At 47.2% G+C, this 24714-nt stretch overlaps 2 protein-coding genes across 2 annotated transcripts in view; both read left to right on the forward strand.

Annotated features, from left to right (window-relative positions):
* The window catches only part of LOC125941061 (uncharacterized), a 53019-nt gene that overhangs the window by 15648 nt on the left and 12657 nt on the right, over positions 1-24714 (forward strand). The gene's annotated exons all lie outside the window — the stretch shown is intronic.
* On the forward strand, positions 455-5266 carry LOC119431333 (uncharacterized). The gene is made up of 2 exons (XM_037698819.2): positions 455-802; positions 4465-5266. Exons 1-2 carry the CDS (start codon positions 497-499, stop codon positions 4786-4788), a joined length of 630 nt encoding a protein of 209 aa, XP_037554747.2. The 5' UTR covers positions 455-496; the 3' UTR covers positions 4789-5266.

Below are 24714 nucleotides of genomic sequence, written 5' to 3' on the forward strand. Positions count from 1 at the left end.
CTACTTACAAGTTCACTGAAGTAACTCCATTTGGCCTCACGACCAAATCTGCGTTATGATCAGACCCTCCTGACATACAAACGAAATGCCTGTTAAAAGCACAAACATGCCAAATGATATACCTTTTTATGGACCGAAACGTATACTTCAATCCTGCCAATGCCAACTCGCTCTTTGAGATGATCGCCGTGTGTGTCACATTGGGTAGCATGGTGGCGCGATAGCACGTGCTCGAGAGCACATGCGCCAGTTGCTCTGGCGCCAATGACGCATCAATGAAACTGCCAAATTTATACCATTTCATCATCCGATTCCTTAAATCTTCGCTTCACATAGGTTCAAAGGTGTGCGCTGGATCAGAGTCGTCCTTTTTTGTCAGCAACGCTATTGCTTCCATTTAGGAGCTTTCGCAGTATAACGAAACGTTGCGTTGCATTTTTGCTCATGCAGGCATCTGCTTCTGAGCATAAAATTGCCCGAAGCCGACGTCGTCAACATGTTTCGCTCCCTCGAAGGCAACCGCAGCGTCGGTATGATCGAGTTCCGTGGCATCACCTTCAGGAAAAGGGCCGCCAAAGCGCTGGGGCGATTCGTCGGGCGCAACCGAGCGTTAACATTTCTCACCGTTCACCTCCAAGAGAGCGACCCCGACGTCGACCGCATGGCCCAGTTGCGCAGCATCTGCCGCGAGCTCAAGGAGGCCCTTCTCCGAAACCGCTTCGTTATCAACATCGAATTGTACCTAGCCGAAGGTGACCGCTCCAACCACCCCCTCATCAGGGAGGCTCTCAACCGTAACGTGGTGAGCATTCGATGGTCCCACTGGTTGCAAGAAAAAAAGTCGGTGTGATTAATATTTACATGTCGTTTAACAACAGTGTAACCTTTACAGCACTATCATTCTGGAGCGGGGAGGCATCTGTTAGGGCGATATATAGCTAGACATTTTCTTCAGTACACGAACGTTGCCTCGCAAAAATGTCGCAAGTAAGTGCACAGATTCAATTTCAGTTTATTCAAACATCTTCAGAGCATGCTCACGAAATGTGACGCAAGCCGTGCTCATGACTCCTGACAAGGGAAAACATTCCCGAGCTCTAGATTGATAAGTCAACGGATAAGCAAGGCAGAAGTACAAATTACTATGGCACAATATAATATAATATAATCAAGAGTATATATATATATATATATATATATATATATATAACACAAGTACAATTAATATTATACAGAAATTAATATAGGGGATCTGAATGAGGACATGTAAGATAGTTTATGAAAATCATCGATAGAAATACAAGCATTGATAAATATACCAGAAAGATGACATTCCAGTGACTTAGTAAAACTAGCAATAAACACATGGTAACTACACAAATGTGTGACATGTAAGAAAGGTTAGATTGAATGTCATGACGTGAGCAGGTACATAAATCCTTCTATCATACCCTTCAACATAGGAATGACATAGCACTGGTTCATCTGCCTTACTAAAGACTAGCCTTACTTTTTTCCTGAACTAAAAACACATTTTTACATGTTGGAACCACGTCTTGAAAGAGAGGGTACATACTGCACAAATATACTGTCAGGCTATCAATTCAGTTCCATTGTTTGATGCCTTACAGAAATTGTACACTGCCAAATTTTACAACATTCTGAGAAGGGCTGGATATGAAAGTTAGAATAACTTGTTCTCATGAGTCAGACGTCTCCAGAGAATATTTAACTCTTTTGCCGACAGTTGAATTCAGTTTTGTTACATGCTTTCCATACTAGGTTACAGTAATTGAGATGAGAACGGGCGTAGAATTTAATTCTATGACTTTTTTCCCAATACTCTAAATGTATTTTGCTTATCTTGTCTGCTGACCAGTTGAGGCTGCCACCTACTTAAAATCCAAGCGCTTCGTGAAATTGTACGTTACCTGCGGGTCTCACTGAGTCAATCGCTTCGCATTACATCAAGACGTGCTGAGTGGTCTCCGGATTTTTTCTACATTATATAGATGCCTTATCCTGTTGTAAATATTTGCTACGGTATGTTTTTGTCCTTAGGCAACCAGCTCGAGTCTAAAATAGCAAGTCACTCTCCTTTGTGTTATCGTACAGATTTTCCCTTCGAATTTATTTCTTCTCATTCATGTAAATCCATAGTATTATTTCGTTCTCTCTGACTACGCAGCGCCATCCCGCGGCGTCATCGCGAAGTGCGTCCGTGACTTGTGATATATAAGCTCGACGCGAGCATGGAATTTGCAGAGAAGATTGTCTGCACATACAGTGGAATCTCGTTGATACGACCTTCACGGGAACCGAAAAATACAATTTATCATCCAAAAATTGTATTATCTAAAGCAATATCCAAAAAGCATGAAAATAGGCGTTATCTCTTTTTAATTTCGCGTGAAAACCCCAACGTCAGCACTTCAGTGTGACGTCATAACTTCTGGTGGAATTTTTTCGCATTTGGGCCACGTTGGCTAAGTAAAAGTTCGCTAAACTTCCCACATTCGGTCTTGGGCTCCTTTAGAATACAATGTAGTCAACCTTCCCCGCCAAATAATGAACTGGGATCTAGAAGACTCTGTCGAAATCCATGACGTCATGGTCAGCTGGTGCGCGAACTTGAAGGTGGCGTCGCCACTCACGTGCTGCGTTTTTCATTTCTTTCTGGCTCACCAAGCGGTTTCTCGCGGAAAGAGTGGTGTTTTGGTATTGTGGAATGGTAATGTACTGCCACAGAAGAAATCGGTTGTCTCTTTAGTGTCAATTTAAGCAGCAGCGCTCCGCCAGTCGTTTCGGCCGCATGGCTGCAGCAGCGTTTTACCGCCAGCGGCGCGCCGGGTGCGTTTTTTCCTCCAGAGTGGCTGGGGCTTAACACGTTGTTAGTGGGTCGTTGAAATGCTATTTAGGCTAGCACCCTGGAATGTATAGCTACAAGATTTACAAATACTAGTAAAAGCCCACTTGTGAAGTCCTATTGTACAATTTCAGGTGAAAACGCGATCGCGATAACCATGTAAAAATTCATTTCTACTGTAAGACGTTGGCAGGGAACACAGAAAAACGCACTATCCGAAAAACGCGTTATGCATAACGTATCAACAAGATTTGACTGTATTGTAGAGCACATGAGAGAGAGAGACAGAGAGAGAGAGAGACAACGAGACGGTTGTTCCGGCACCGAAGCTCAAACTAAACTGATCTTTCATTTCTTCGGTTCCCAGCCAACTAAGCACCCGCGCCGCTCGTGACATCGCCTCACCTCGTCTTCTTTCCTAGGGGGGTCACGTCGATGTCGCTGGTGCTACACTATCACGCCCGCGTTCCATTTCACCCAGTATCGTAACATGTTTTTAACGATTTCACGTTGATCAGCGGCTAATACCCAGTAGCAGATACCCAGCGACCCAAGTCGACACGACAAGGCTTACGGGCATATACCCAGAGACACTAGTTGCGGCCAGAAAGGTTGATTGAAATGCTGCGCACACCCAGTCGCACATACCGAGTCACTCTAGCTGGCATCAAAGTGGTAACTTGAGTAGCGGCACATGACCAACGACGCGTAACCCCGTGACCGAAGTTGACATGAAAGATGTTCAATGAAGAGTAGTAGCAGATGCTGACTGTCACATAACCAGTGACCTAACTTGGTCCAGTGGTTGGTTTTAAGCCAGTTTTTTTTTCTGCACAGCATCACCATATTCTACTTAATATGTCGTGGACTACTCAGTAAACCACTTTAGCGAGACAACTGTTAGATACAACCACAGAAACATACATAGAGCATCCCAGAATGTGCGTGAAGGGCCTAAAGAAACTTATTCCCAAAAGAAAGCGATGCTGGCTATGCAAAATCTGCTTGCAGGAGTGGGTTGTGCGCTCTGGCACATTTTTTGTAAGCAATTAGTCATCTAATGCACAAATAAAGAAAGCAATCCTAATTATCTAGCTCTTCTGTTTGCAAGATATTCAACTTTGACACTCAGTCAGTCAAGGGTACATTGAGGGGTGTGAATCTCGAGACAACGTCAATCCGTGAGGAATGGTCTGGGTGACAGAAAGGAAAAATGTCGGTCGTTGCTTGTTTTCGCCTGCCAGGTGAAATTTCGCTGCTGTTTTTAGCTTCGCTCAGCTTGCGAACGATTTGCTACACGAAAGGGGCTGGCAAAGGGGATTTGGTATTGTATTGGGATCCACGGCTATTATTGCTATAGTAGGTGACCAAGTGTTAAATTTGATAATAAATACCTTGAATGTCCTAAATATCTGACACGTGCTTCAAACTATATTGCCTTCAAATAACGCAATTTAAGGATTGCTGCAGAGACAGTTGAGAACCTTAACGCTGAACTCCTCGAATGCCTTATCGGATAACTTTTTTGATAGGAACACGATGGATCGTGTGGTTTCTAGGCATATGTTTCGAGTTTAATTGTACCTTCGAAAACGCAGATGCTCGTCAACGAAGCGGTCCGGTTCGTCAGCGGCTCCCTGGAAAAAAAACACGCCCTTGCCTTCGAGACCTTGAAGGACTGCTGCTCGGTGCAATTATCCCTGCGCGTTACGTTCAACATATCCGACGAGTCGGCGCTCGAGAAGATCACCGAGGCACGCGAGCGGCTCGCCTTCAACTACTTCATTATCGCGGGCGTCGTCAAAGCCAAGATAGTCTGCCTCCCGCACCGCAAGAGAAAGACTACATTCGACAAGCTTGGCAAAGACATGCAGGCGCGCATCTGCTCCTACTTGAGCTTGAATGACGTGGTGGACATCTGAAGGGGCACAGTTTTTCATTAGGTCGCACCTCCAGCTTCTGAAAATGGCGCTAGTGCGCGTGAGCGCGCACACAAGGCCGATGCATGGGAAAACTTCGATGCCAAACCAGTTGTTAAAACTGACACGTCGCAAATGGGCGTACACTCTCTATTTTATTAGGTAGCGGTTCTATATCTTTTAAATTCTGAATTCGAAAAGACAAGTATTTCGTTCTCATTTGTGTCGCCGAATGATCTCTGCTAACTCCCCGTGGGATTCATTCCCTGAAGAACGTGTTATATCCATAGGTTCCACTTACGAATGCCACATTTCGCAAATGCCACCGCCGTGAAGGACACGTACTTGGCATAACTTTTTCTGGCAGACACGCATAAGTTGCTTGGCCGTATGATATATAAACCATAGTTAGTGACAAATTGCGATACTCTGAGTACCTTGAAAATTCTCAAGTCTCCCAGAACCGCTTGGCTCATGTTATGCCGCATATATTTTAGATCTCAGCTCGTACTGACAGCAAAATAAATGACACGTGATCTTAAGAGATGGATGAATGAATGCAAAACTTTGAAGAAAGTCCTGAGGTACGCTACTCAGAGAGCTGTATTTTATGTGTTTTACGAGGTGACGCTTCACGCAAGGATGATTTCGCAGTTCCTGACTCTATGTTCCTCCTCTATCTTTGTATTGTTTCCGTGTACGTTTTAGCCACACGAGAGAAGCAGTTTCCCACGATTGTATCGTACAGAATTGCGTATTTGTGTTTCATATAAAATTATTTTATATGAAGCGTTGCATATGTATGACCTGCTTTTTTTATAATGTGTAATCAGACAGGCTTTGATGCTGTGCTCAGACAGTGCTACTGCAGAGTTGACTTCTCTGCATTAGCGACCTTACTGCGAAATTTACCTTTACAGTCAAGCTTTCTCTGTGGTATGGTTCGGGGTTAGATGCTGTGGTCAATGGTGGTCGTGTGGCTCAGATTGCAGAAAGTCCTGTCCGTGGTAGCCTTAATAAAAGGCGTTCGGAGCATGGAACGGAGTTTATTTCCTAGGGACTTGCGCGCAGCGCCGTCCGAAGTCGTCTCTGGTTGCCCTGTCTGACGCCGAAGCCGCCCACGGGGAGTGAGTCAGGAGATGGGGAGAGGATGCGTCGTTGGCTGCTGTTGCGAGCGGAGATTTCGTACATATGGTAGTGTCGTGCTCATAGCAAAAGTATGCTCAGGGCGGTGTGAAAGGGGTGGTGTTGAGATTTCGATGGCGGGAAGGGAAGACTAACCTGCGCCGATTCATTAGCGCGGAAGCGAGCACGCCATGGTGGCGTACAGCTTAAGAGCTCCATCGGCTTCGACGGTGAACTGGACACGAAGTACTCATCAGACTGATTTCCACAATGCGTGGAATCTGCAAACTTGTTTCCCCATTGTTCTGAAATTGTAGTGTTAATAAATTTAACTCTCCCTTATGCTGTTTGTATTACACATTTGCAGCCTTGAGCTCCATGCAGCGAATCTTCGAGCATACTTACGCCATACGCTGCCGCAGAGAGCGTATACAGTAACTATTCGTACCGAGCATGCGGCGTCTCCTACCACCAGAGGCGAATATGGGAGCTCATTCTGCTGCAAAGCACAAGGCCATGTGTTTGATTTCCGGCGGTCACGGCCACATTCGGATGGTGACGAAATGCAAGCGCTCGTGCACTAAAAGTAAGGCGCACCCTAACAAACGCCTCACCGCATCAAACAAATCTAAAGGCCCTGAATGCGACATATCAGACAGCCGGCGCCTTCGGGCGTCAAACCCTGTCATTAGTTGATCACGGCCCGCATTCGCACAAAAGTTCTGACGACAGAATTGTTCGTAATAGTAGGAACCAGCCAATGTATTGTTCGAAATCAATTTTGCGAAGGCGCCCGGCGAGTTGCACACGTCGTTTACGCACGAAGAGCTAGCGTTCCCAATACATTTCGCACCGCGTTCAACATGGTTGTCCGTGTAGAATAGACAACACTATCAACGGGGAAAAACAAAGTGAACATATGCGCTACTTCGTGTCAAATGTCACGACGATAGCAGAGGATTTTCCCCGAATCTGTATAATTTTGGTCTATCTGCTTTTGTAGCGACGGTGGCAGATCTCGTTAGTCTGAGCATTGCGTGCTTTCTTGATGAGCAGCATCAATGGCGTTGCAACAAGAGCACAACAACATTACACTTCCGTGCAAGAAGTACAAATACTCTCGAAGCAGAACAAATGTATTATTCCTTAGCTTCTTCGCTTGCCTGGTTGCGTAGTGGCCAGCTTAATGTTTGTTTTTTAAGCAAAGGACTTCTAATAGACTTAATTATGACGCGCATTACTTCTAAAAATATTCATAAGACATTGAAATGCCATTGGTCAATGTTGAATATCGTATTACAAATTTATTGTGAGTTTATTGAGATATCGTTAGAGTAAGTGTGGAGGGCTTTTGAGTATTGGCCACAGAAATTGTAATAAACACAATTGGGCAAGTCGTGTTGGTTAATCTTTGAGTTACCATTTACTTATTTAGTTTCAGTACTGTGAGCCCTTTCGGCCTGTTACATGGTGGAAAAATTTACAACACTAAGAGCAAATATACAAATAGCGTAATACAAGTAGCACAATGCAAACTGAAAACAAAAATGTATAAACAGCATACAACAGCATAAACAAAACAGCAGCCAGAAACACCGTAGTACAATACCATATGAAAAAAGTTGCAGTGGCTTAGCTCGGCTATGCCAGGATATACGTAGCGTTAGCAAAGGTTCAGCTGATTATTCTTAGCTTTCCTGGTTGTCTAGATTGTCAAGCATTAGCTTGATTGTCATGCTTACTGCTGCTCCAATGACACACACGCGGTATAGGTATTATGTGGCACATGTATATAGCCTTCTTCTGTTCATTCCTCCTACGCTCAACCGCTAATTGCCAGGCAACTACTTCGGGATCCGATGAGTCAAGCTTTTCCGTTCTTCTGCGCTGTTGAGCAGCATTTGCGCTCTCCTTCTCCATGGCTATACCACACTGGCAAACGCCAGTCAGAAGCGCAGCGGCTCCAGCGCAGTGTCAGACGGCGACTCCACAGCGAGCGCGCGCCGGCGCTAGTGCGTCTACCACGGCTACGACGTCACTCCTCTGGAATGCGCAGACCGGCGGCGGTGAGTCGCGCGCGGCGGCGGCGGAGTGCACGAGAGGTGCCGGCTCCGGTGGCTCCGGTGCGCAGCAGCGCAAGCCGTGTGACATCACTGATCCTTACGCATCCGCAGCACGGCTCTTGATGTGCCGCGCGAAACGGGCTTGGCTAGGCCAGTGTAGCTAACGCTACAAAAAAGCATTCAAATTAAACATTTATTGACCCCCAAGTTTTTTCATACAATTCAAAGTAATTTGTACATAGACAGTTCACGTGCAGCTTTTTTTTAATTGTTGAGTTACCAATGCTGCAGCATTCAAAGGGTGTTGTGATCGTTCTGTTGACAAGTTGAGTCAGTATTCACACAGCATTGAAAGTGCATTGTGCCCCAGTTAAAATGGCATCGATATTTCAAAACTCACCCCTGAAATATGATTGATACACTCGTATTGCTTGAATAGTGCATTATCGCTCACTTATTTTGAAATTGTTTTGCTATTCAAGCTTCCATGCCCCGGTGCCTGTTATTCATAATACATTTATCGAACACTAAGAAATGCAACGGAGAGACTGACCTATTTCAGGTACCTTTATATGCACTAAAGATGCGCGCAAATTAAGCATTACACTATATAAGGCACAACTGCATGAAATCTGAAGGCACAGGCCAGTGCCTACAGCACACTTAACAATTTAAGTAAATCTGAAAACACTATACATTGGAACTGAAACGGAACAATTACTGTTGTCTTCTCTTGTGACGTGTTTATGAGAAGACAAAGTGACTCAAAATGCAGGGCTCTAACATACCCTTCTGACAACTAACTTTGAACACATTAACTCTTGAAGCTGGCTTGCATGTGTGGGAACAGAAAAACAAAGATTCCTGAATACCTGAAAGTGTCACTTTACCGCTGCCTGTGAGAATGCAAAATAAGTAGACAGGAAATGAATGACTTCACATAAATATATACAAAACACCTGAATCATGTGTTTCTGACGAGCCAGGTTTGCTTTCTTGAGATGTAAACTTCGGAAACTTTTGTGTACGGAACGGCGCTTATCTGCTTGGCACAAGTCAAGAACTAACTGCACATCATCCATTTCTTTATTTTAATTTGGAATACAGGAGAGTATGTTGGTGGCATTTCCAGAATTTAGTAAGCTCATTTTCAGTGAATTTTTGTGGGCTTGCACAAAGCTAATAGTATTCTTTGGGCTGTTTTAACCATACCCGGCAACTAAGTGGCACCTCGGCCAATAAAGAGCTAATGGAAGGCTAGCTGACACTTTCAAAGCCATATTTAGCGACAGAAATACTTGTTTAGCTCACAAAACTGGTAACAACATACAGCCAACACAATTCCCAAGAGCGAAATAAATGGTCACCTGCACTTGCAGCAACGAAGAGCCCAGAACTACTCGTTATAAAGCATGAGAGATGGCTCCATTGATTAGACAGCCAGATTAGCGGAGCTAGGAAAAAACTCAAATAAATGCACATACAAACCACCATTTGCCTCACTTGTACCACTAAAATATAAATAAAATGCCAATAGCATTTCGTTGTATAAAATATATAAAAGTTGGGACAAACCAGTAACTGAAAGGCAGAGGGAGCTACAGCATCCGTGTTGAAATAAAATTCAAGAGAAAGCAATATTCATGCATATTTAAACTCACGGCATTTTTTTCTTCAAGATATACAAAAAGAACACCTGCACTTACAACATAAACAAGCTTTCTGCGCCTGGACAGCACAGCACTGCAGAAAGAAGCGTCATGTGAGCCGAAAAGTAGAGCTAAGTGGGTTTAAAAACAATGAATGCTTCCATACCTACAAACAGGTCTCTGGAATGTCATACCTTGCATGGGTGAAATTCATAAATCTTACACTACTAACCGAGCGATGGCATCCTCTTCGAACCCCAACCCCTCACACTATCCCTCACAAAATCCCATAAATTTAAATGTAAAAGACATCCTTGCTCATCAGCGCGGAGTCCGCAGAAAATACCCGCCGCCTCACCGACAACTTAGCGGGGAAGAGGCCGCCGATTGGCGCAAAATACAGACCGGGGTATTCCCCCATCTAAAACTGCTAAATGCCATGTATCCCACCCGCTATAGGGCCACATGCCCTTGGTGCGGTGGCATACCTACACTAATACATGTGACCTGGGAGTGCAGTAAGCACCCTCATAGGCCCACTAATAATATCCCAATGGAGCAGTGGGAGGCACAGCTCGCCCGTTCCGACTTGGCAGGACAAAAGTCCTTAATTAGCCAGGTCAGGCAGGCGGCAGAGGCCAGTGGGGCCCTGGACTGAGGGGCTCCGACCACCGCTATACTTATAATATTTTCCAGCCAAATAAAGTTTCTATATGTACACACAAATAAAGTTACTATCACTCTTATTGGCTGCCTCGGGGACTCCTTGAACTTGAACTACAAGATGCACAGCAATGTTAAAAACAGACTATGAGAACCTGTAGCGTTCTTAGAGAAATCAACAGAGCAAGTAACTTCCAGTATCGCAATTCTACGTGCACTTCGGCACTATGGTATACGTACATACTTCCCAAACAACAGCTCACACAAAGACGAGAACGATGAAATAAGGTAGGAACACACGCGAACCCTGACTCAACTATACGCTTATTCGCGAAGACAAAGGTATTAAACACACTGGTCAACTTGACAAAGAAAAAGCCGTGTACGCGCAGCAGAAACAGCCCGGTGCAATAAGGAAAAAAGTAATGAAAAACATGTTCTGTAGAATAATCATGTGCGTGCGTCAAAAACAACGAAAAGTGTGGTTGATCCCTCTTATATAGGAATCGGTATAGAACACGAAAGTGAAACGTGTCTTCACAGAAGTAGTGTAATGTTTATTGCACATTGATATATAATGTCTATTGGTGTTTTGTGGCTAAAGCGCCCTTAGGCGTTGATGCACCCACGCTGACGCCTGGTGGCACGTCTCCTCCATCACGACTACCAACGTCGATGACCATGAGCAACCGTCGTGCATATGGAAGCTGCACTACGCTGCACACGCTAGCACAACGCGAAAGACGAAGCACGTAACTGACACACTAATACAACGCGCAAGACAAAGCACGTAACTGAATCGTCACCGAGTCAAATCAGCGCGTACAGCGCGTCGTAATTGCAGCCTCCGCGATCAACTTCAGAAACATTTTCAGAGCTAATTGCGGAGGCCACGCTCCGCTGTGCTGAGTACGGTGAACGCCACCTAGGTGGCGTTGGTAGTGCTTCTTGATGCCAGCGTCCCTTCGAATGCTGGCATCGAGGCGTCGTAGTGCTGAGACCACCGAAGCGTTCACTGTCGGTGCGCGTTAGTGTCATAATGCAGTACTTCTCTTCTGCTCGTAGGCGGCGGCACCGCCCCGAGCAAGAGCGCGGGTACACGGAGGAGTGTTAGATATATAAGGCGCGTCTGTGTAGCTCTCTGCAAATGCGTTTGTGGCGCAATGGGTTAAACGCTCGGCGATCTATCGTCGCGGACCGAGAGGTCGTGGGTTCGATTTCCAAATTTTGCATGTTTGTGGAACTTTTTCTTCTGGTTTCTTTCTTTGTATTATGTTCGTGTATGTTCGTGTGACGTATTTCCGTGACGGAAATACGTCAGTGAAGTCCTGGTGGACCCCCGCATAAAACACCTTCGTGTTAAAAAAAGAACGCTTGAGAACTGGAAGATTTGTCCTATAGACCATTTCATTAATTAGAAACATAGGCACTGCACGGCTTCCGGTTTTGCCCACTGACGTAGCTGCTAAATGTAACTGGCAAAGAAGCAACCATGCGTGTAAACATAAGCCCTCAGATGGTTTTTGTTCCCGCGTAGCAGACTGATAAGGCGCGTGACCGGAAGTTTCTTGGGGGCGGCACGCTCGCTGCTGTTATCGCGAGCATGAAACCGTCTATAAGCGATTAAACCTAACGAGAAATGATGTCCTTTAAAAACAGTATTTCCCACAAGGGGCAACAGATAGCTTGCTTATGCATTTCTGGTCTTCGGGATCAATAAATACGGCTCCCATTATTCCTCTTGTTTTCTGGTGCTTGTGATGAACCAAGTTTTTTTTCGGCTGCTTACAGCAGCACAATAAAAAAGAATGTTTTATCACAAAGACCAGAACACCAGAGGAGTTGTGGAAGCCTTATTTATTGATCACGAAGGAAACCTCGGATGCGCCCAAGAATGTTTGTTTCACACCGGTGAAAAATATTCCGGGACGCACAACGATGTGTATGTTTCACACCGTTGAAAACATGTGCAAATTCCGGGCTCCACGTGCCAAAACCACACTCTGATTATGAGGAACGCCGCAGTCAGGGAAGTCCGGATTAATGTAGACCGCAGGGGGGTTCACCTTAATGCAAGTCAAGTTCAAGGGCGTTCTTGCATTTCACCTTCATCGAAACGTGGCCGCCACTGTTGGATTCGAACCCGCGACCTCGAATGATTGAGTGGGCGAAAGGAGTGACACTGCACACCTTAGATGAAACAGTGCGTAGCGTTTTTGGTATATTCATCGGTGCTAAATGGCCTCCCGGCTAGATGAGGTCACAAGTGGTGTAGGGGGCGCGGTAAATGAAAGGCGTTGACGAGGTCGAACACGGTTAGCTCTTCACGGTACAGAAGTAGAAGAATTCGCGACGCGTTGTAGATGGACAAAACCTTGCGATATGTCCTTCCGGTGTTGTCAACTATGCCCAGTAACCCAGTATATTCCGCGAAGTTACACGTTCCGTATACATTACACGGACCAGCTAAAACTCTTTCTTCTTCACTTCATGTGCGTCTGTCCGAAGACCTAAAGCCCCGCGGCCGTTGCGTCAGACACGCAGGTTCGCGCGTATCAGGTCGGAAGGCGACTGAGGCAGAAGCTACGAAGTTCGGCAAAACAATGCGGAAGCTCCGCTACCACGCGCCGCTGTCTTATCAGCTGCAGCAGCAGCGCGCATCCTGTGCTTGCTACGACGGCATTCCGGTCCTGCAGAGTAAAACGGAAAGCTCAGCCACAACCCGTGTAAACAAAAGAGCCAGAACGCCTAAAAAGCATTATTTATATAGAAATATATCGTGAAGGGCATACGCCTTTCCACTAATTACGGAAGGTGTACATACTCAAGCTGCAGGGAAGCCACCGCCTGTTACTTGGATATACAAGGGGTGGTACAGCCTGGCAGCTTGGGCCGGCCATTGACCGCCTGTGCTTCTTTCGCAGATCAGGAATCCGCTAACACGTGTCTACGAGTTCAGTGTCGCAAAGATTTTGCAAGTAGGAGGTGTGACATTTCTTTGCAAACTATGCACGGACGTATTATTCGCTCGTGCACATGCTTACCCGAAACAATCAAGAAATCACGTGCCACTCCAGTGCTGTGAAAGTGAATTACCAGCGAAGCACTTGAGCACATGGCATAGAGGTGACACAGAATTGAGATCAAAGGTATGAGCAAATTTTATTTTTCTTTAGCGGTGACGGCGGTCATCCCGAGGAAGGACACGCATACACCGTTTTATTTTGATCGGCGGTAATGATCGGCGGCATACATCTGCGTGGAGAGCCGGAGGAAACTAGACACGCGCGACGGGACCGCCACGCCGGAAGAGCGGAAGGAAACTAGGGACGCAAGCGCATGCAAATACGACAAAGACAGGGCGGTGCGAGTGCACACATGGCGAACGCGGGTCGCACAGCGGCAAATCTTCGAGAAACTTTTATATGCCTCAGACTCTACTAATCTTGAAAATTGTGCCTATTGATAACCAATCCACTGAAAATGCATATCGAAGTTATGAGACGTATAAGCTTTTGAATAGAATTAAGCAATTTTGCATCAAATTCGGGAGCCGAGTTACTGCACACGCAGATTTGTTGAGGGACACAGAAAATCTACGGTACCCTAGCCATAAACAGCTTCGCTGTAAAATATTCCCGACTCGCTCGCAAAACCAAAGACCATGCTGCAGTGCACAGCCGATACCAAGCAGCAATCCGAATCTTTGGGTAGACGTCCAGCAGTAGGGATGACCGAAAAATACGTCGAGAGCGATGCGTGCGTGAGCGCGTTTGTATGACGAGTGAGAACGGGCACTGTTTCTTTGAATATTTATTTATTTATTTATTTATTTATTTATTTTGTAGTGAAGAGGAATACCCGGCGCTGCAGCCACATCGCCTGTCGCCCGGGAGGCGCGAGCTCGAGATTGCCTGAGCTGTTCTGGTTGAGACACGCTGCCTGCTGCTCTCTTGTCCTGTATTCATATTAGATTCTGGTGGAGGTGTTGCGGTTTTCCCCCAACCTGGAATTACGCACCCGAACTCTGCCATCCGTCATGCCTGACGACCCCAGCCCGACATCTCCAGCGGTTACTCCAACCATCGTATGTGCCGGTGCCCAGCGTCAGCGGGATCCTGACATCTTCAGCGGCACCGATGAGAAAGACGTTGAAGATTGGCTGGAATCGTACGAACGCGCCAGAAACACCACAAATGGGACGATCCCTTCAAGCTCAGCAACGCGATATTCTATTGATCGGGCGTCGCCAAGCTCTGGTTCAAAAACCACGAAGCCGATCTCCGCACGTGGGCTAGCTTCAAAACCAGCATTTAGACGTTTTCTGTCGCCCTGGCGTGCGCAAACTTCGCGCTGAACAACGCCTACGAACCGTCGACCTCTGCCGGCGTGTCAACCCGACGATGGAAGAGGCGGACAAGCTACGCCACATCATGAAGGGCATTTTCGACGATGCCTTTCATATGCTGCTGTCCAAAAACCCAGGCACTGTTTGTGAGGTCATTGAGCTTTGCCAGAGTTTCGACGAGCTCTGCAGACAGCGTCTTCTCACACGGCGCCCACCTGTGTCCGATGAAAGCCTCGCGAGCGTGGCCGCGGCTCCTGAAATGGACTCCCTGCTCAGCCAGATAAAAGAGTTCGTCCGTGCTGAGGTCGCTCGTCAGCTTTCGCTGCTGTCCTCAACCAAGCCACCACCCTCGCCTTTGCGGCCAACCTTCGCCAGGTCACCACGAGCAAGTTTGCGCAGCTCTCCCTTCTACGCCCGAGACTCCGCCGGTGCCAACTCCCGTTGCTTTTCCCGAGGTGACTGCACCTCTCAGCTATGCCGAAGCTCTCGCGAGGCCCCCCACCGACCTCAGGCCTTTGCGCTATTCCCATCAGCCGTGCCACTGCGTCCAGCTCCTCAATTCGCTAAACCACGGTACCCACACAGCAGTGGACAATGGCGCACTCCTGACAACCGGCCAATATGTTTTGAGTGTGGTCTACCTGGCCACATTGCACGATTTTGCCGTCGCCGCGCACCATCCTAGCGCCGTCGCTTCGACACCGAACCACACGTTTCCCCATACCCGTCATCCTCCGCGTCTCAGAACCCTGGCCCGATGTCTTCCTATTCCGACCACCACCCTCTTGTTGACCGCCGTTCGCCATTACCTCGACGCCGCTCGCTTTCGTCGATGCGTCGTCGTCCTTCTACGCCTGAACAGGAAAACTAATCCTAATCGCCGCAGTTCCAGAGGCAAGAACTGCGTCACCCACGAACAGAACAAGGCCTCTCTCTTCTCCGACTAATGTTATTGACGTATATGTGGACGGCGTCGCTGCACTCGCTCTCGTTGACACTGGTGCCGCAGTTTCAGTTATTAGTGCCAAACTTTGCCGTTCGCTCAGAAAAGTTACGACGCCCCTGTCGAACGTATCACTTCGTACTGCAAGCGCCGACCACATCACGCCTGCAGCTGCGTGTACTGCTCGCGTTGTGATCAACGGCTTCCTCTACATCATCGAATTTTTGGTGCTGTGTTCTTGTTCCCACGATCTTAATTTGGGCTGGGACTTCCTTTCCGCTAATAAGGCCGTCATCGACTGTTCTCGTGCTGAAGTGGAATTTCAAACGCTGTGTCATGCCCCACTCCTTGACGCTTGTGAACCTAAAGATAAAGTATTTGTTGCCGAAGACGTTACAATTCCACCGCACTCATCCGCCCTTGCCACAGTGTCATGCAACATTGTTGAGGGTGCCAGTGCACTTTTTACGCCATCTGCCATTTTCGCTCGTCACAAATGTTCCCCGCTGCCTTTCGCTCTTTTGGACGTTCATGCCGGCGTCAGCAGACTGCTCGTCGCCAACCAATTGTCCTGTCCTCTCACGTTGCTTCGTGGGGAGTGCGTTGGCCGCGTCCAGTGTGTCGACCCTGCTACCATCGTTGACACACCAGCTGGTTCCATCGCCAGTTATGAGGTCGCCGGAGTGACCTGTAACCCCGCGCAGGAGCCGACTTTGCCCGATGTTTTACATGGCTCCATCGCCGACACGTTAACTGTTTCCCAACGCGCCCAGCTTCTACACCTTCTCGACAAGTTCCGTTCGTCTTTCGACTGCCAGCATGTTCCTGTGGGCCGCACGTCAACTGTTGGTCATCGCATCGACGCGGGTACCAGTGCGCCACTGCGACAAAGACCATATCGTGTATCCGCGACAGAGCGCCGTGTTATCGATGACCAAGTAGCTGACATGCTCAAGCGCGGCGTCATTCAGCCATCGGATGGTCCCTGGGCATCTCCTGTTGTTCTTGTTAAGAAGAAGGATGGATCGATTCGATTCTGTGTCGATTACCGTCGTCTTAACAAAATAACTCGTAAAGATGTTTACCCTCTTCTGAGGATTGACGACACCCTTGACTGTCTCCAAGGCGCGGAGTTCTTCTCTTCTATCGACTTACGCAGCGGCTATTGGCAAGTCCCCATGGCACCCGAAGACCAACCTAAAACGGCTTTTGTAACACCAGATGGCCTATATGATTTTCGCGTTATGCCTTTTGGGCTTTGCAACTCCTCCGCAACATTTGAGCGTATGATAGACAACCTTTTGCGTGGTCTCAAGTGGAAAACGTGCCTGTGCTACTTAGATGATGTGGTTATTTTTTCGCCCGATTTTCCCACCCATCTATGTAGGCTGGAGGAAGTGTTACAATGCCTAATTTCCGCCGGCCTTCAGCTCAACATGAAGAAATGCCACTTTGGCTCAAGTCAGCTCACCATCCTTGGCCACGTGGTATCTAAACACGGTATTCTTCCTGACGCCGCCAAGCTCCGTGCAGTCGCTAATTTTCCCAAACCTTCCTCCGTACGAGAACTTCGCAGCTTCCTTGGCCTGTGCTCTTACTTTCGCCGCTTCATTCGGAATTTTGCGTCCATCACCGCTCCCTTGAATCAGCTTCTACGGAGCGACTTGAACGATTACGCCTGGTCGTCCGCTTGTGACGATGCCTTCCAAGAGTTGCGCCATCTACTGACCTCGCCACCTATACTGCGTCACTTCGACCCGACAGCTCCGACATAAGTACACACCGACGCAAGCGGTGTTGGAATCGGCGCTGTGCTCGCGCTGCGCAAATCTGGATTCGACGAGTACGTCGTTACATACGCAAGCCGCACCCTCACCAAAGCCGAGAAGAATTATTCAGTTACGGAGAAGGAGTGTTTGGCCATAATCTGGGCACTTGGTAAATTTCGGCCCTACTTTTATGGCCGCCCCTTCAACGTAATTACAGATCACCATGCACTTTGTTGGCTGTCCACGTTGAAGGACCCCTCAAGTCGATTAGCTCGTTGGGCTTTGCGGTTGCAAGATTTCGACGTGCGCGTTGTCTACAGGTCTGGCCGCCGCCACACCGATGCCGACGCGCTTTCTCGTTCGCCCGTGTCAACTGAAAGCGATAGCTGCCTCTCTGTCGTTGACCAGGTGCTTTCGTTCCCAGCAGGCTGCGACATGGCTTCGGAGCAACGCAAGGATGCCTGGATTAGTGATCTTATCCGCTTCCTTTCAAACCCTTCGACTGTTCCTCCACCTTCTCGAGCTTTGCGCCGTCATGCATCTCACTTCTAAATTCAGGATGGACTTCTCTATCGCCGGAATTACGCCTCTGACGTCCGCAAGTGGTTGCTGGTCATACCTCGACATCTTCGTGGTGAAATATGTTCTGCCTTCCATACTGACCCGCAGTGTGCACATGCGGGTGTCTTCAAGACGTAAACCCGGCTTCGCTCCAGGTTTTATCGGCGTGGCATGTACACCTTTGTGTGCAAATACATTCGGTCGTGCCCTCAGTGCCAACGCCGCAAAGTTCCTGCTCAGCATGCCTCTGGTCCGCTCCAGCCAATCTCGTGTCCGGCCAAGCCCTTCCATCGCATTGGCATTGACCTGTATGGACCCCTTCCGAGCACGGCTTCCGGAAACCGATGGATAGTCGTCGCCATCGACCATTTGACGCGCTACGCAGAAACAGCCGCTCTGCCTGCTGCCACCGCTCGTGAAATAGCATCCTTCCTCCTGAAAAACTTTATTCTCCGTCACGGTGCACCTCGCGAACTTTTAAGTGATAGAGGACGTGTCTTCCTCTCCGAAGTTGTAAACGCGCTCCTTGCTGAATGTCGCATCGTTCATCGCACCACCACCGCCTACCATCCTCAAACTAATGGTTTGACGGAAAGATTTAACCGCACCCTTGGCGACATGCTCTCCAAATACACCGCCTCTGACCACACTGATTGGCACCTCATTTTGCATTCATCACGTTCGCCTACAACACTGCACCACAGGCGACGACAAACTTCTCCCCATCCTTAATCTTATATGGCCGCGAACCTTCGACTACCCTCGACACCATTCTTCCGTACAGACCCGACTCATCCGAATGTACGCCCATCTCTGAAGCTGCTCGCCGCGCAGAGGAATGCCGTCAGCTCGCCGGTTCCTTTACAGCCGTCGACCAATGGCAACAAAAATCTCGACGTGACGATGATCACCCGCATTGTCACTTTCTTCCGGATTCCCTTGTGTGGCTTTGGGTTCCTGCCGTTCCTGCTGGACTCTCATCCAAGCTTGTTTCCAAATATCAAGGACCCTACCGTGTTGTAGCACAGACATCGCCTGTGAGCTATATTGTCGAGCCTGTCACGCCACCTACGGACCAACGCTGCCGTGGTCGTGAAACCGTCCACGTACAACGACTGAAGCCGTATTACGACCCAATGATTCTATGTTCACCATGAGTCGCCAGGATGGCTCCTTTTCTGATGGGGGCGATTGTAGTGAAGAGGAATACCCGGCGCTGCAGCCACATCGCCAGTCGTCCGGGAGGCGCGAGCTCGAGATTGCCTGAGCTGTTCTGGTTGAGACACGCTGCCTGCTGTTCTCTTGTCCTGTATTCATATTAGAAGTTATTTAAATACTTTCAATGCCATGCGGCGTTAAAGAGAGGAGGGGGGTTACAAGTTCAAAATAGCAGTCTTGAATGATGCATGCTCAGGGTTGCTGGTGATGGAGGCGCGGAGGTGATTCCTTTCGCATGATGTCTTCGGCAGGTAGGAGTGGAAGTACATGTTTGTCTAGTAGAACGGCTCCTGAACTTTGTAGTTATGGTCGACCCGAGATGAAGGTAACAAGGTGGTGATAACAATGTTCATGATTCGTAAAGATCACCTTTCTTGAATACAGGAGTAACACACGCCATGCGCCAATCATCGGGAAGAATTGAATCATGAAACGAAAGACGAAAAAGATGGGTGAAGGCATGTGCATTAGGTTGGGCGTAACGGTAGAATTGCCACGTCGAACGCCTAGTTAAGAAATGAATAAGTGTGCAATGCAGCACTGCCTTTTGGCAAGAGGCTGGTGCAAGCGTACCACAGCTGCACACCTGCTTCAAAATTATTTGTCGAAGTTCTCTTAAGCTGCTATGCATGCCTAAACGCCCTGAAAGGCAGCGCGCCTCGAAGTGCAGCCCTCGTATATATCGGAACGAAGTATAAGCCCTGGGACGGCCCCCGTGAGCCCCTATACCCACATCAGCCCCTATGAAAGCCGGCGTTGCGATTGTGCAACATGTTCGCTGTGCAAAGACGCCGATCCTTATGTTGTCAGTGCATGCTCTCACGTAAAGTGATGCTACCTGAGATAACATTATTAGACAGGAAAAAATGAAGCAATGCAATTTTACGCACACGGGGCGCCGTTCTCTTTCTGCCTCTATTGTTACAGCTGCGGCAAGCGCTATTTAGTTTTGTGATCTTTCGCTCCAGGGCGTGCGGTTTGCCTGATGAAAGTGAACGGATCATCTCACGCTCATCAAAGCCAAAATAAAAGAAAAAATATGCAGAGCCTTTCCACTACTCCGAAGATGGAAGCCAGCGAAGCTGTGACTATAGTGTGTCTACTATAGTGAATATTGCTATTGTAAATTTATATATTATCATAATTGACTATATTGAGCCTCTTCGATATGTTCGTCAAAGAGGAAGGACACTGGCGTATTATTTTCGCCAGGCGCGATGGCTAAGTAGTGCGTTTGCTGCGTCAAGTCCGCCCCATCGTCATGGACTAGCGTATGAGCGACAACGTTCATAGCCGCGGCACACTGCACGGCATCATCAGGATCCTGACGTCAGGGTCCTGGAAGATGTGGTTAAATGAGCGTCCGTCCTATAGCGAGTCGAAAGGGCCACTGCTGATAACAGCGCTAGCGCGATGCCTACGTCACGAGACAGAGGGGCACAACCATTGGTGGGACATGCCGCCGCCGAGTATCGCGACACTTGTGAAAGAGGCATCGGTGGTGGCGAGGGGTATAACAATGGGCCATCCATCATTCGTGTTGGCACCTGTGCTAAGGCGCAACTAGCGGGAAACCGCTATGCACATGGATCCAAACCACTATTCACATCGAGCCAAAGCCCATGCTGATGATGACAGTTTTTTTTCTACACGCGGACATGGTCATGGGGATCCCAGCCCTTAACAGCTTCGCTGTATGAGGTGATGTGCTCACCAACACGGAGTTACTTACCTATGTGCAGTAGCTTGGCTGCGGCTGGTTGTTCGCCTTCCTTCCAACATAGACAGCATGAATTGTGCACCGCAACTCATCAAAACTGCCAGGCTGGGAAATCAGCAGAAGACCAGTAGGTGGGTCAGCCAACGACTTCAACGAATAAACGTCCCACTTATCGTCATTGAGCCATGTCACTAAAACGTGTGGCAAGGTGTTCAATAAGAAAAAGAAGAATAGTTCCAACAAAGGGGAGTTGTCGTAGCGTGGTACCAAAGGGAAGTTGTATCCACGCTACATTAAATGTCTGAATCGGAGTAGCGACTAAGTAGAGAAGTAACTGGAAATCGCAGCTAAATGTTCCAAATAAAACAGTTTTAATTTTCACTGATTTTCGTTTCGCCACCGATGAGACATTTAAAAAAAAAGCCCTGGTACTTTTGAACTTCTAAAGAAAGGTCCAGCCTGGTACAGAAGTGCACAAAAGTACGGAAATGGCTGGCACTATTCTGATTTGAATTCTAATGTTGGAATATTTCCACCACATTATTTAGCAGCGACACTAGTGCAAAAAAGATAGTGCAAAAAAGAAACTATTTAGTATATACAAATACTTTGCTGTCACGCGTTAGCAGGTGGCCAGAAAATACCACACGAATGTGCAATGATGGAAAGCGTAGAAAGCAAGATAGAAATTGACGGAAATGCACAAAAACTGCTTTCCAAAGCGGGGGCTTACTGAACAAAGGTATGCCTCTCTTGCGACGTCATAGAAACCATAGCACAAGTAAAAAAAAAAAAAAAAACTTAGCATAAATGCTGCAATAGGCCAAGGGTGTACACTATATATATATATATATATAGTGTACACCCTTGGCCTATTGCAGCATTTATGCTAAGTTTTTTTGTACTTTGTGCTATGGTTTCTATGAAGTCGCAAGAGAGGCATACCTTGTTATATATATATATATATATATATATATATATATCTGCAGCCGACATTTTTCAGAAACAGAGAAAAGTGCACAAAAATGCACACACAATCGGACACTCCGAAAGAAGAGAAAGGAAAACAACAACAAAATAAACTAATTCACAGGCAAATTTGATGGCAACCAGGAGGTTGCCCGCAAATAGGCATTCTGTGATGAGTAAATAGTCTCGGGCCTGATTACCAGTCATGGCCACTAAATGGCCACGACGGCTTGTCACCTGCAGCTATGCCATCCGGAGTCATCCGGCGACATCGGTAGGTCTAATGTGCATTATTCGTAGATACTATGTGGTGCAATATTACGGTTTGACAGTGAGTCAACGTAACTTCTTTAAACACTCGAACAACATGCGGAAGTCAGAAATAACTTGCCAATGACAAGGGTGATGATGATAACCTTAAAAATGAAGACTTCAATTTGCTTGCAGCTACAAATTTTACGACATGATGCGTGCAGGTGTCATAAGTGTCTAGCTAAATTTCTATATGACTTTCGAAATTCGTCAAACCATGCACATGGCTTTATGGCACAGGCATAAGGAGTGACTGGGCATTGACTCTATGGAGAACTTCTTAGATCACCAAATTATCAAGCAATTCTAATAGAACTCACATTCAAAAGATCAGTACGCTACTGTAGTGATAAAGCATAAGTTATATAGCAGCTGTAGCCAACAACAGACATTATCACTAAAATCACAGATAAATGGACCGAATATTACTGAAATGGACCGAAATGATGATGATCACACATAACTGAAGATGAGGATCGCGCAACGTAGGATGATGATGATAATATACAGATGAAGAAGACGTGCGTAATAAACACCCACACTAATTTCCCCCCCACGTAGAAGCGGCCATCCTGGCCGCAAGTCAAGGCGACGAAGACCACCGCGTGAACGGTTTCATGCGGGAGACATGAACGACCTCGGTGCTGCGACAACGGCGGTCTGTGGCGGCGACAACAGGAGTCACGCGATAATTGACGGGCGATGTCTGCTCCAGGACGATGTAGGGCCCGAGGAAACGTGGCTGGAACTTGTCGCACAAACCAGGCGTGCGAAGGCGCGTCAATAGAAGTATTTCGTAACCAGGTCGGAAGGACCCTGCACCTCCACCACTTACGACGTCTGTCTTGGCACGACGTTTATTCGGCCCGAGTACTCGGCAGCGAACCAGCAAAAGCACACACCCGATGATGATGATGATCACACATAACTGAAGATGAGGATCGCGCAACGTAGGATGATCATGAAGAAGACGTGCGTAATAAACGCCCACAGTATACGTAAAAAAGTGCACTTATAAATATATGGGTCACAGCTTTCCACTATCTCAGTGAAGTAAGGCAAACAAGTACAGCATCGTTTACATATGCTCATGTCACATGCATTGTTCACCGCTCTTTGGCAAAGCTTCGGCAAAAGTCATCTCATTTGTATATAATGTAGCAGCTTTCATGAAACGTAGATTGGTGCAAGTGACACAACAGTGCATACAACATAGAGCACATGATTTTAGATTACTAGCAAAATGCAAGAGGTAGCATCCTATGATCAAAAAGAAAGAAAGCGCCAGGAATGCATCGTGGGTCAAGCAGGAATGTGAAATAATAAAATCGTTTGATTAGGAAATTGGCTGTCCCGCAGCTTGGCATTATCCACACACACACACGCGCGCGCGCGCGCGCACACACACACACACACACACACACCACACACACACACACACACACCACACACACACCACACACACACACACACCACGCGCGCGCGCGCGCGCGCGCGCGCACACACACACACACACACACACACACACACACACCACACACACACACACACACACACACACACACACACACACACACCACCACGCGCGCGCGCGCGCGCGCGCGCACACCACACACACACACACACACACACACACACACACACACACACACACACACACACACACACACACACACACACACACACACACACACACACACCACACACACACACACACACTTTTCTACCAGAAGCATATTTACTCGCGACAATAGTAAAATAAAATGTAGGTTTTAAAAATGTTATAAAATGACCAAACAGAACGGTCAGCTCTTCTAATGAACCTTCCTAACAAGATTTGTAGCCCGCACAATAAACAAGGACACGGTGAAAGTGCACGCATGAGCGCTTTCTCATAACTGTCACAACAGCCCTTGTCTATTGTGCGGGCTGCAAGTTTCACTATGAATACGTACCAACTTGCCCAACTATCAGCTCTTTTGCAGTTCATTTCTAGAATTACCTTCGCTTTAGAAAAATGTCGGCAAAAATTTGAGCTGAAAGCTAAATAAAATGACGAACATTAAAATTCTGGGTACCAATAAGAAAAATGTGTTGCCAGAAAAAATGTCTCATACATGAAATTGCATGGCAAGTGCAGAGCACGTATGACCCTGTGACATTAAAGGGACACTAAAGAGGTACTGATTCACCTTAGAATGATAAAAAGTATCTTTGAAAGACTAGTTTCATTGATTTTACGGCGACAGCTAGGGTTATCATTAGAAGAGAAAATGACGATCCAAATTTCTTTTTTTGAATTTCACGCCAGAACCCCAGTCAGTGCGACATGACAAATTGCAAAGCATTTTTCCCATTCAGGCCATTGTAATTCAGTAACAGTTGCTTGAATTTCCTGAATTCAGGCATTGGCTCTTCTGGAATTCAATGCATCAATTTTTACTGATAAAAATTTAAATAAGCTCGAGCAGATGGTGTCAAAATTTATAACGTCATGGCAAGCTGGTGCAATAGTTTGATGACAGCGTCACCGCTTTACATTTTTCAGGTGTACACAGCGTCTTCTAATAGTACGAGCGGCTTTTTTCG

Source organism: Dermacentor silvarum, chromosome 10 (assembly GCF_013339745.2).
Source record: "Dermacentor silvarum isolate Dsil-2018 chromosome 10, BIME_Dsil_1.4, whole genome shotgun sequence".
Classification (NCBI taxonomy): domain Eukaryota; kingdom Metazoa; phylum Arthropoda; class Arachnida; order Ixodida; family Ixodidae; genus Dermacentor; species Dermacentor silvarum.

Coding starts and splice junctions, on each gene's coding strand:
- LOC119431333 (XM_037698819.2), top strand. CDS start 497: ATGTTTCGCTCCCTCGAAGGCAACCGCAGCGTCGGTATGATCGAGTTC. Junction 803..4,464: donor AGGCTCTCAACCGTAACGTG/GTGAGCATTCGA, acceptor TCGAAAACGCAG/ATGCTCGTCAACGAAGCGGT.